General features: G+C 46.7%; 2 protein-coding genes across 2 annotated transcripts in view; one reads left to right on the top strand and one right to left on the bottom strand.

The window, feature by feature from the left end:
* The window catches only part of LOC308380752 (glutamate receptor ionotropic, kainate 5-like), a gene marked incomplete at its 3' end in the record, with an annotated part of 16870 nt that extends 14470 nt beyond the window's left edge, over positions 1 to 2400 (top strand). The window contains exons 17-19 of the mRNA XM_080858156.1: positions 946 to 1074; positions 1333 to 1454; positions 1780 to 2400. Of these exons, the coding sequence (XP_080714282.1) occupies positions 946 to 1074; positions 1333 to 1454; positions 1780 to 2400 (872 nt within the window). The remainder of the gene's footprint in view (positions 1 to 945; positions 1075 to 1332; positions 1455 to 1779) is intronic.
* Positions 2401 to 10443: 8043 nt separating this feature from the next.
* Positions 10444 to 13169, bottom strand: LOC308380794 (E3 ubiquitin-protein ligase TRIM35-like; the record flags this gene model as incomplete). Its single annotated transcript, XM_080858200.1, has 6 exons — positions 10444 to 11125; positions 11516 to 11637; positions 11713 to 11735; positions 11924 to 12154; positions 12556 to 12651; positions 12786 to 13169. 6 exons carry the CDS (start codon positions 13167 to 13169, stop codon positions 10587 to 10589), a joined length of 1395 nt encoding a protein of 464 aa, XP_080714326.1. The 3' UTR covers positions 10444 to 10586.
* Between the last annotated feature and the right edge of the window lie 211 nt (positions 13170 to 13380).

Here is a 13380-nt window from a genome sequence, read left to right as displayed (position 1 = left end):
TATAAGGCGGTATAACCTACCCCTCTCCTGAGATCAGTCTGTGTGTTATAAGGCGTTATAACCTACCCCTCTCCTGAGATCAGTCTGTGTGTTATAAGGCGTTATAACCTCCCTCTCTCCCCCAGGGTCTCCATATAGAGACGAGATAAGTCTGTGTGTTATAAGGCGTTATAACCTCTCTCTCTCCCAGGGTCTCCATATAGAGATGAGATCAGTCTGGCTGTGTTTTAAGGCGTTATAACCTCTCTCTCTCCTGAGATCAGTCTGGCTGTGTTATAAGGTGTTATAACCTCTCTCTCTCTCCAGGTTCTCCATATCGGGATGAGATCAGTCTGTGTGTTATAAGGCATTATAACCTCCCTCTCTCTCTACCAGGGTCTCCATATACAGATGAGATCAGTCTTTGTTATAAGGCATTATAACCTCCCCCTCTCTCTCTACCAGGGTCTCCATATCGGGATGAGATCAGTCTGGCTGTGTTATAAGGCATTATAACCTCCCCCTCTCTCTCTACCAGGGTCTCCATATCGGGATAAGATCAGTCTGACTGTGTTATAAGGCATTATAACCTCCCCCTCTCTCTCTACCAGGGTCTCCATATCGGGATGAGATCAGTCTGGCTGTGTTATAAGGCATTATAACCTCCCTGTCTCTCTCCAGGGTCTCCATATAGAGATGAGATCAGTCTGGCTGTGTTATAAGGCATTATAACCTCCCTCTCTCTCTCCCCCAGGGTCTCCATATAGAGATGAGATCAGCCTGGCTGTGTTATAAGGCATTATAACCTCCCTCTCTCTCTCCAGGGTCTCCATATAGAGATGAGATCAGCCTGGCTGTGTTATAAGGCATTATAACCTCTCTCTCTCTCTCTCTAGGGTCTCCATATAGAGATGAGATCAGTCTGGCTGTGTTATAAGGCATTATAACCTCACTCTCTCTCTCCAGGGTCTCCATACAGAGATGAGATCAGTCTGGCTGTCCTCCAGCTGCAGGAGAGCGACCGGCTGGAGATCCTCAAGCGCCGCTGGTGGGAGGGAGGACAGTGTCCCAAAGATCAGGACCACAGAGCCAAGGGTGGGTCACACACACACACACACACACACACACACACACATACACACACAAACACACACACAAACACACACACACACACACACACACACACACACATACACACACAAACACACACACACACACACACACACACACACACACACACACACACACACACACACACACACACACACACACAGGATCGTTGTGGTGCTGATCTGTGGACTCACTGATCGTGTGTGTGTGTGTGTGTGTGTGTGTGTGTGTGTGTGTGTGCAGGTCTGGGGATAGAGAACATCGGCGGGATCTTTGTGGTGTTGATCTCTGGACTCATCATCGCCGTCTTTGTGGCCATCATGGAGTTTGTTTGGTCAACACGACACTCTGCAGACACAGACAAGGTACCGACACACACACACACACACACACACACACACTGACACTCACTCACACACACACACACGCTCATACACACATACACACTCTCATACACACACACTCACGTGCACACTCACACACACATACTCACACACACACACACGTACACACACACATGTACACCCACACACACACACACACTCTCGTACACACACACACACACACACACACACACACACACACACACACACACACACACACACACACACTCTCCTAAACACATACACACTCTCTTACACACAGACACACTCTCATACACACACCCTCTCTCTCTGTCTCCCTCTGCAGGTCTCTATGTGTCAGGACATGCTGTCAGAGTTTCGGAACGCCGTGTCCTGCAGGAAGAGTTCTCGTTTCCGACGGCGACGGCTCATGACGAGCTCGTCGGCGCTGCGGCACGCGGCACGTGTGGCCCTCGGGGCCCCCAGACACCTGCGGGTCGTCAGGGAGATGCGCCATAGCAACGGCAGGCTCTGCAGCGGGGCGGGGCCTTCCACCACCGGGGGGGTGTCAGCAGCAGCAGCAGCAGCAGTAGCAGCAGAGGCCACTCCTCCCCCTGACCTGGGCCCGGGGCCACAGCTCCCCCTAGAGGCTCCTCGGCGCGCCTGCAACAGCAGTGCCGCGGCAGCCAGGTCCGTCACCCTGATGCTGCCCCGAGGCTGCACACACGTACGCATCTGTCAGGAGTGCCGGCGGATACAGAGCCTTTGTCCCGCCCCCTCCACGCGAATCCCGCCCTCCTCACCCCTCCTACCACACCCAGCAGCCCCGCCCCCAATGGCCTGCTTATCCAATACAGACAGCGAAGGAGGGGGAAGGGTCAGCCCACACACACCAGACCGCACCCTCTCACCTCACGCACTACTGACCACTCAGAGTGGAACAGAAACACAGACCGAACAAGACTGAGAAACAAGAGAGAAAGGGAAGAAGAGAGGGAGAGAGAGAGAGGGTGAGAGAGAGAGAGAAAGGGAGGAAGAGAGGGAAAGAGAGAAAGGGAAGAAGAGAGAGAAAGGGAGGAAGAGAGGGAAAGAGAGAAAGGGAAGAAGAGAGAGAAAGGGAAGAAGAGAGAGAAAGGGAGGAAGAGAGGGAAAGAGAGAAAGGGAAGAAGAGAGAGAAAGGGAGGAAGAGAGGGAAAGAGAGAAAGGGAAGAAGAGAGAGAAAGGGAGGAAGAGAGGGAAAGAGAGAAAGGGAAGAAGAGAGAGAAAGGGAAGAAGAGAGAGAAAGGTACGGTCAGGTTGAGCAGGATTAGCAGAGGGAACTAGCGTGCGGATCCGAGGAAACTAGCGTGCGGAGCAGAGGAAACTAGCGTGCGGAGCAGAGGAAACTAGCGTGCGGAGCAGAGGAAACTAGCGTGCGGAGCAGAGGAAACTAGCGTGCGGAGCAGAGGAAACTAGCGTGCGGAGCAGAGGAAACTAGCGTGCGGAGCCGAGGGAACTAGCGTGCGGAGCCGAGGAAACTAGCGTGCGGAGCAGAGGGAACTAGCGTGCGGAGCAGAGGGAACTAGCGTGCGGAGCCGAGGAAACTAGCGTGCGGAGCAGAGGAAACTAGCGTGCGGAGCAGAGGAAACTAGCGTGCGGAGCAGAGGAAACTAGCGTGCGGAGCCGAGGAAACTAGCGTGCGGAGCAGAGGAAACTAGCGTGCGGAGCCGAGGGAACTAGCGTGCGGAGCAGAGGGAACTAGCGTGCGGAGCCGAGGAAACTAGCGTGCGGAGCAGAGGAAACTAGCGTGCGGAGCAGAGGAAACTAGCGTGCGGAGCAGAGGAAACTAGCGTGCGGAGCAGAGGAAACTAGCGTGCGGAGCCGAGGAAACTAGCGTGCGGAGCCGAGGAAACTAGCGTGCGGAGCAGAGGAAACTAGCGTGCGGAGCAGAGGAAACTAGCGTGCGGAGCCGAGGAAACTAGCGTGCGGAGCCGAGGAAACTAGCGTGCGGAGCAGAGGGAACTAGCGTGCGGAGCCGAGGAAACTAGCGTGCGGAGCAGAGGAAACTAGCGTGCGGAGCAGAGGAAACTAGCGTGCGGAGCAGAGGAAACTAGCGTGCGGAGCCGAGGGAACTAGCGTGCGGAGCAGAGGGAACTAGCGTGCGGAGCCGAGGAAACTAGCGTGCGGAGCAGAGGAAACTAGCGTGCGGAGCAGAGGAAACTAGCGTGCGGAGCAGAGGAAACTAGCGTGCGGAGCCGAGGAAACTAGCGTGCGGAGCCGAGGAAACTAGCGTGCGGAGCAGAGGGAACTAGCGTGCGGAGCCGAGGAAACTAGCGTGCGGAGCCGAGGAAACTAGCGTGCGGAGCAGAGGGAACTAGCGTGCGGAGCCGAGGAAACTAGCGTGCGGAGCAGAGGAAACTAGCGTGCGGAGCAGAGGAAACTAGCGTGCGGAGCCGAGGAAAACTAGCGTGCGGAGCAGAGGAAACTAGCGTGCGGAGCAGAGGAAACTAGTGTGCGGAGCAGAGGAAACTAGGGTGCGGAGCCGAGGAAAACTAGCGTGCGGAGCAGAGGAAACTAGCGTGCGGAGCAGAGGAAACTAGTGTGCGGAGCAGAGGAAACTAGGGTGCGGAGCCGAGGAAAACTAGCGTGCGGAGCAGAGGAAACTAGCGTGCGGAGCCGAGGAAACTAGGGTGCGGAGCAGAGGGAACTAGCGTGTGGAGCCGAGGAAACTAGCGTGCGGAGCAGAGGAAACTAGCGTGTGGAGTCGAGGAAACTAGCGTGCGGATCCGAGGAAACTAGTGTGCGGAGCAGAGGAAACTAGCGTGCGGATCCGAGGAAACTAGCGTGCGGAGCCGAGGAAAATAGCGTGCTGAGCAGAGGAAACTAGCGTGCGGAGCCGAGGAAACTAGCGTGTGGAGCAGAGGAAGCTAGCGTGTGTCAGACGTGGCGTGCTCCTTGCCGGGGGCAGGAGGCCGGCTGGGCTCTGCAAGCTGCTTGGGCTCACCCTCAGAACCCTCAGAGACACACACACACACTGCTCTCAGGTTGGTGTGTGTGCGTGTGCGCGTGTGTGTGTGTGCGAGGCTCAAAAGCTGAACATTCAAGAAGAGAAACCTGAGCCCACTGTGGACTATGGGGAACCGGTACGTTACTATGGGGAACCGGTACGGTAGCAGGACATCTGTGGACTATGGGGAACCGGTACGTTACTATGGGGAACCGGTACGTTACTATGGGGAACCGGTACGGTAGCAGGACTTCTGTGGACTATGGGGAACCCGTACCAGTACTTCTGTGGACAATGGGGAACCGGTACACTACCAGGACATCTGTGCTGCTACTCAGCAGGTCTCAAAGCAGAACCTTCCCAGCGGTGTGGATCCAGACCACGAGGGGAATCCACACAGACTCAGAACTGCATCTCTTTCTTACAGATATTTTGGATAAAACATTCGGGGGTCTTTATGTTTCATTTATGTGTTCCTTTACCATTGGTCTTAGAAGAACTCTCGTTTAATCAGCGTGCCGACATGATCAGCCCACATCATGAGCTTATTGTGATCTATTGGATCTATCAGCTTTTATAATAGACAATATATTTTTTTAATTAAGTAAAGAAAAGCTGATGATTCATCATTCAGCTTTATTATCAATGTTGTCATGCTGTGTTTCGTCCACAAGAGGGCGCATTGCAAGTTTGGCAAATCTCAGCTGGCTGCTGCAGAGGACAGAGGAGTCTGATCTGTATCTTCATGGTTGTAGGGTGATCATTTTCACATGAAATGCATTGATTAAACATTACTTAAATGACTTAAAGTAATATATATCTCCCATCATTTCTCCTTTAAGCCTAAATAAACCTGAGAAACAATCATCTCATGACTGTTTTTGCTGCAGTAAGTCACCATAGTTTGCGTTGGAAATGGAAAGAGGGATTGTGAGGTTATCAGGGCAACTTTAATGGGAAACTGCAACAAATGCAACATTTTTTGTGAATAAAACCATTCCCACCAGCCTTAGGTGTATTATACCTATGCGAATAGCGAGTTAACCCACACCCCTCTGGCAAATCACTGTTTATTCACTTTAGACTTCATGCTAATTTTATGCACAAAGACTTGCAAAGTTAGCCACAAAGCAAGCTAACGCTCTGGTTTGACAGTGTATTTCTGCCTTAAGGCGGATATATACTCAGTTAAGGGAGCATGAATTGCTACGTGCTTACGAGTTGCGTCTTAATGGTTACGGGTGTTGCCAAGCAATTCACCACCAGAACGATAGGCTTGCGTAAAAAATGGCGCAAGTCTAGAAAAATCGCCTGACGCACGCAAGACGTGAAAAGTCACGCAAGGGGCTTGCAAGGGCCTCTTGCGCTTGCGCCTCTGACCATGAATCGGCCTTTAATGATGCAATGATAATGGATGCAACTGATAGATATTGCTCAAGTGGGTGATCTTGGACCAGATGCCCATCCCTGCTTTACATGGATGCTGCATGTCTTAAGACTCCTGGTCAATATCTTGTGGCTTTGCAGGTTTATAACAATTCACCACATTTGTGTGTGTGCATGTGTGTGAGTGTATGTAAGTGTGTGTGAGAGTGTGTGTGTGTGTGTGTATGTGAGTATGCAGGTTTATAACAATGCACCCAGGGGTGGAGATCCCATTTTGTGGTGTGGGGGGGGACAATAAATGGTAACATTTCAGAGAGTAATTCCTGGGGGATAACCCCCACCCCTCCCCCCGCAGCGAAGTTTTGCACGTGATAACCCCTTTTTAAAATACACAGAGGAACTCTGGTAAGGCAAAATCCCTGGGCAATTTTGGAATCCTTGCCAGACTAATTTTAATAGGTCTCGAAAACGGGACTTGTCCGGGTAGAATTGTATTTGCAATGACTGTTGGGGGACAACATTATGTGAGGGGGTGAATGCACACACACACACACACACACACACACACACACACACACACACACACACACACACACACACACACACACACACACACACACACACACACACACACACACACACACACACACACACACACACACACACACACACACACACACACACACACACACACACACACACATTATGTGAGGGGGTGAATGCAGCACATGGTCTCGTCACACTCAGACAATGCTAAACCACCTTCTCAGTAGAGGGGTTGCTTCTAGCCTGGCTTAAACTCTTCCTGAACATCTTTATATGTAACCAAAACAAACGGAATATCTCACACACACACACACACAATCACAATCACACACACACACACACACACAAACACACACACAAACACATACACACACACACAAACACACACACACACACACACACACAAAGAGCTGAGACCTAGCACAGAACCTCCCATCTTCTATCTATCTTTGTCTGGAAAACACCCCAGCACTCAGTGATAACTGAGTATTTTACCACTGTGATCTAGTTTAATGAAGACAGAGTAAATTATCATGCAGCCTTAGAGGGGTGCCTAAACTTTTGCATACGACTGTAGTCAATGCATGGGGGAGGGGGGGGGGGGGGGTCAGGGGGGAGGTGATAACAGGGGGTGCCGATGATTGTGTGAAGTCTGAGTTGGAGCGGGTGAGGGATGTGAATGTGGGGTGATCAACCCTACAGTAATACACATTCCGATCGTCAGCCAGTTGAGGGTTCTCCATGGAGCGGGGGGAGGTTTTCCTATAGGTGGTGATGTCCTGCAGGCCCCTCCACACTGAACCAGAGTCGTTAGCTGCAGCCTGTTTTTCAGCTTTTCAGAGTAGTTTCTCTTTGCTACTCTGATCTCCTTAGACAATAGTGTGTTTCTAGCCTGACTTTTTTTTTATTTTAATCTTATAGCATTTTGTGAATGGGCAACCTACTCCTGAGTATCCCAAGTATGCATAAGGCACAGCCTGAGAGCAATAGCCTGGTGATTTGATACAAAAGCCATATCATGATAAATAGATGGATACTTTATTAATCCAGAGGGAAATTAAGGATTGCATTACATCAGGATCATAATTTTCGGTATATTAATGTTCCATATGGAATAGCATAGATAACTGCTAAAGAACTGCTGAGTTGCAACACCATTGTTTTTGATGTAAAATTAATTTGATAAATGTTTTAATCATTTCACAGCCCTAGTCAAAACCTGTTATTCACACAAGTAACCCATGGTAAGTATAGAACTGGAAGAACTGGATTGGACTCTGGTGAGGGCTTAGTGAAGCAGTGTGGAAGTATGTCATTATCTTGTAAGACATGGTCAATGTGATGTTTCACGTTGATATAGGGACTGTGATGATATAGGGAGTGTGTTCTTTTTCATAAACCATTTACATGTTATTATCTGTGAAAACCTGATATCCACTGCAAGCACATTGTGCTTTGGTTCTTTGCCACATCAATAAGAAGCCTGAAACTCTCTCTGGATTCTGCAGTGTGCACTGGGATCCAGCCTTAGGCTGACAGACTTTAGTTAGCAACTGTTTAAGTTTGGCTTTAAACTGAGAAAAGAAACTCTGTCACATTTCTATGGTAGATTTTAAGTTCTGATTAAAAAGAAAATATGTCCTTTCAATTAAAAACAAATTTCAAATCATAATACTTTATTAATCTCAATATATGGTAACTGCATTGAGCAAAACATTGTACCACAACCAATGCACAGCAATGACAATCAAAAATGAACTAATGTAAAATAATGATTGAATGGCGGTACTAATGTACATGTTAATGTCCAAGTTAGCATGTGTGTGTTGTGTATGATTAAATGAACTCTGAACTTCAGGTTGCCCAGCTGCTCCCAGACTCACAGGTCTCTTCCTTTACTGAGCCGTGGTAAACCCAGAACTGGACTCAATATATAGTGGTGACAGGGGGCTGCAGAAGAAGGGAAAGACTTTCTCAGTGAATGTGTGTTTGAAAGTGTGTAAGTGTGTATTTTCTACAGGATCGGAGAATGACAGCTGTCCTTTATCCAAATCCAGATGCACTCTGAGTGTGTCGAGGCTCTGTTCCAATACATGCACAGGTCCTGTATAATCAAATCTATCATACTCATCATACTCCACACGCCACACTCTGTCCCATGAGAAGGTGTCCCTCTTCCCCTGGTTGGACTCTGTGGTATGTCATTATCTAGTCAAACATGGTCAATGTGATTTTTCTTCACAAAGCTGGAGTTAGAGATATAAGGAGTGTGTTCTTTTTCATAAACCATTTACAGGTGAAAACCGGATATTCACTGCAAGCACCTTGTGCTTTGGTGCTTTACCACATCAATCAGAACCAAAACTCTCTCTGGGTTCTGCAGCGTGCACTGGGATCCAGTCTTATGCTGACAGACTTTGTTTAAAGCCAAACTAAAACTGGTGTTAACTAGAGAGAAAAGAAAACCGGTCACCTTTCTATGGTAGATTTGAAGTTTTGATGAAAGAAAATTAGTCATTTCAAAACGTAACATTTTTATTAATTTCGATATGGTATCTGCATTGAGCAAACCTTGTATCAAAAGCAATGCACAGCAATGACAATTACAAAATGTAAAATAATGATTGAATGGCGGTACTAATGTACATTTTGATATCCAAGTTAGCATGTGTGTGTTGTGTATGATTAAATGAACTCTGAACTTCAGGTTGGCCAGCTGCTCCCAGACTCACAGGTCTCTCCCTTTACTGAGCCGTGGTCAACACAGAACTGGACTCAACTGGACTGGAGTGATGAGTGATGACCTCATCAGTGCAGCATCAGAGTGTGTGAGTCTGTCTCTGGTTCCTCACATGTGGACAATCAGGTTCTTGTTCATGAAGAATAAAATAAAATCTCCTGCTGCACAGCATGTGATTAATAACAACAGCTATGGTGGTGATTCATGAACCATTCAAAGGTTTTTACCAACTCAAATATGCGGACAGAAGGAAGAAACGAGAAAATGTCAAAAATGAATATAAAACAATATCAACAATTGAGGCCTACTCAAGTTTACCCTCATAATCACCAGCAGCAAATATCACCTACTGCTAGTGTTGGGAGGGGAGTGTGTTACTTCTACTTAACAGCTACAGGTTCCATATGAAACTACCACAGAGGATACATATTTTATATTATAAAAAAAACACACATTTAGATATAGAACAGTGAATTGTGTCACTGGAACACTTAATATTTTGGAGTTAGTCTCAACGTAGTCTGCGTTGCACAATGGTCAGTAGAGTGAGTGTCAAGTGTAGTCTGCGTTGTCCAATGGTCACTAGAGTGAGTGAGTGTCAGTGTAGTCTGCGTTGTCCAATGGTCACTAGAGTGAGTGAGTGTCAGTGTAGTCTGCGTTGTCCAATGGTCAGTAGAGTGAGTGTCAGTGTAGTCTGCGTTGTCCAATGGTCAGTGAGTGTCAGTGTAGTCTGCGTTGTCCAATGGTCACTAGAGTGAGTGTCAGTGTAGTCTGCGTTGTCCAATGGTCAGTGAGTGTCAGTGTAGTCTGCGTTGTCCAATGGTCACTAGAGTGAGTGTCAGTGTAGTCTGCGTTGTCCAATGGTCACTAGAGTGAGTGTGCGTTGTCCAATGGTCACTAGAGTGAGTGTCAGTGTAGTCTGCGTTGCACAATGGTCACTAGAGTGAGTGTCAGTGTAGTCTGCGTTGTCCAATGGTCAGTAGAGTGAGTGTGCGTTGTCCAATGGTCACTAGAGTTAGTCTCAGTGTAGTGTGTGTTATCCAATGGTCACTAGTTAGTCTCAGTGTAGTGTGTGTTATCCAATGGTCACTAGAGTTAGTCTCAGTGTAGTGTGTGTTATCCAATGGTCACTAGTTAGTCTCAGTGTAGTGTGTGTTATCCAATGGTCACTAGTTAGTCTCAGTGTAGTGTGTGTTATCCAATGGTCACTAGAGTTAGTCTCAGTGTAGTCTGCGTTATCCAATGGTCACTAGAGTTAGTCTCAGTGTAGTGTGTGTTATCCAATGGTCACTAGAGTTAGTCTCAGTGTAGTGTGTGTTATCCAATGGTCACTAGAGTTAGTCTCAGTGTAGTCTGCGTTGTCCAATGGTCACTAGAGTTAGTGTCAGTGTAGTCTGCGTTGTCCAATAGTCACTAGAGTGAGTGTCAGTGTAGTCTGCGTTGTCCAATGGTTACTAGAGTGAGTGTCAGTGTAGTCTGCGTTGTCCAATAGTCACTAGAGCACAATGGGCGTTGTGGGTAAAATACTCAGTGGTGACCTGGGACTGTAGTAGATAGGAAAGACTTTCTCCTTGAATGTGAGTCTGAACGTGTGTAAGTGTGTCTGGTATAGAGGATCAGAGAATGACACCAGTCCTTCATCCAAATCCAGATGCACTCTGACTGTGCAGAGATTCTGTTTCAATACAGACACAGGTCCTATTTTATCCCATCCAAAGGGATCATTCTCTACATAATCTGACCCATCGTACCCCACACCCCACACTCTCTCCCATGAGAAGGTGTCCCTCCTCCCCTGGTTGGACTCTGGGGTCACACCCACACACCAGTTTGTACTGCCTCCAAGTTCTACATCCCACCAGTGTGACCTTGAGCTGAAGCCCTCAGTGCCCAGGACAGCGCTATAGATATTTTTAAATCTTTCTGGATTATCAGGAGTGTCTTGTAGTGTCAAACCTGGCTCTTCTAAGCTGGTCAGATCCGCAGAAATGTTGAGCCATGGGCTTGCAGTGTTTGGGTCCAACAGTACAGGAGCTGAACAGAGAGATGAGGAGAGGGTGAGCAAATGGACTCAGGTGGTATGACTTCTTTTACTGTTGGATGGTTGGATCTTACTGCATCATTTAGCTGCAATGTTATTTTTTTTAAGTTGATGTTATACTGTGAGTGTGTGTGTTGTGTGTCTGTGTGTGTGTGTGTGTGTGTGCATATGTATGTGTGTGTGTGTGTGTGTGTGTGTGTATGTGTGTTTGTGTGTATGTGTGTGTGTGTGTGTGTGTGTGTGTATGTATGTATGTATGTGTGTGTGTGTATATGTGTGTGTATATTTGTGTGTGTGTATATATTTGTGTGTGTGTGTGTGTGTGTATATATGTGTGTATATGTGTGTGTGTGTGTGTGTGTCGTAGGTGAAATAGAACTCACTGAACTGAATTATGTCGTCCTTCATCTTCTCCCAGACTCTGAACGTAAGGTTGCCCAGGTGCTTTGCCACATCAATCAGAGCTCCTGAAACTCTCTGTGGTTTTTGCAGTTTGTGTGCAGGACTAGAAAACAGACTGGAGTTAGCACTAGTTTTAGCGTCGGTTCAGGCAAAGAAAGGGTCAATTGAAATCTCTCACCTTTCCATGGAAGCCTTGAAGTTCTGGAAAACAGCAAACAGAACAGATTTCAGTTCAGTTAATTTCAATATACGGTGTCTTACTTCTTGTACACGCAAACGGACAGTAATGATGAATTATATAACAAAAGATGAAAAGAAATAGATAACAAAACTGAAAATATTTAATATCTAACCATTTTTACAACTGAACTGAAACCACATGTCCATACCTGTAAGACGATTATGTCTTCAGCAACCATCTGCTTTTTAATGGCTGATATTGTATCTGAAATAGAGGACATCTCCATGCTCAATCTTTCAATCTTCTCTTTCATAATGGAAGACTTCTCTTCCTCTTCGTCCTTCAGTGCGCTTATTCTGGCCTGCTCTTCACCTATCAGGAACCCATGAAGCATCTCAAACTCCTCCTTGATCTGCTGTTCTGACTGACGGGCCTGGACCTTGAAAAACACACATCAAAGGGTCTACAGTCATATTTTTTTTTACCAAAAACAAATATAATATGTCTAATATTAATATTGGTAAAGTAATCAGGTGTATTTCTGTGAACAGCATGATTAGTTTATCCAAAGGCTGAACTATCATGTGGTGAAATCATTGCTCTAATTTTCTTAATGATACTAATAAAATAAATATCAGTGTGTGTACTTGTAATATCTGGATCAAATTACTCGGGTGAGATGCTTGATGTGACTTCAATTGTAGTTGTAATGAAACTGAATAGCTACACAATACAAGTTGTTTACGTATCATATCATATAGGTAATATTACACAATTGCAGAAACAGTGTCAAAAAGTCAATGGTCTCTTTCCAAAACAGGTTCTTCTGGTAAATCTCACCTTAATGTGCCTGGCTGTTTGGTCACATGTTTTTTTAACTCGTTCGAATTCTTTCAGTTTCTCTTGCAAAGGCTTCAGGACAGCATTGAGTTGTTCCTAAAATGAACAAATACATCATATACTATGATTATCTATCCTTATTTTCTGATGTTGTGGATACTCATTCAGTAACAGCACAGATACAGAAGGCAAAGTACATTTCCACCAATAAGCAAATAATAGAAACTTACTTTAGAATCCAGCGCGGCTTCATCTATGGGAAGGAACTGGTGTCCTGAGTGTTTCCTGGAAGCCTGACACACCAGACATATGGGCTGTTTATCCTCCAGACAGAACAGCTTGGCTTCCTCACCGTGCAGACTGCAGACTCCAGCGCTCTTCTCCTTCTGGAAAGACTCACATAAATTCCTCAAAGACAAATTCAGTGGCGGATTGTCCGATAGAGATCGTCTTCTACAAACGGGACACTCTTTCAATGTCTTATCTCTCCAGCAACTTTTAAGGCAGTCTTTGCAGAAGCTGTGACTGCACCAAGTAAGTACGGGATCCTTGAAAATGTCACAGCAAATAGGGCAGGTATAATCCTCTTCAGGGAAAGAGCGTTTAGATGCCATCCTCCTCTCACAGTAACAATCACTTCGCTGGAAACTTTGAGTGTACACTTAACTTTCCCTTTCTATTCGTCAAAAATCACCTCAGTAATCCCAGTTTGTCGTCGGTAAAGTAAAAATAGCCTACGCTTCTAGGTGAAAATAGATGTACTGACTAAAAGTGTCGAACTGAAGAGGCAGAATAGCGTATATGAAGTGAAATGCCTCGTGGGTC

Source organism: Sprattus sprattus (genome assembly GCF_963457725.1).
Source record: "Sprattus sprattus genome assembly, chromosome: 19".
NCBI classification, from domain to species: Eukaryota; Metazoa; Chordata; class Actinopteri; order Clupeiformes; family Clupeidae; genus Sprattus; species Sprattus sprattus.
Note: the sequence above shows the minus strand (reverse complement) of the source record. Positions and strands in the feature narration are given on the sequence as shown.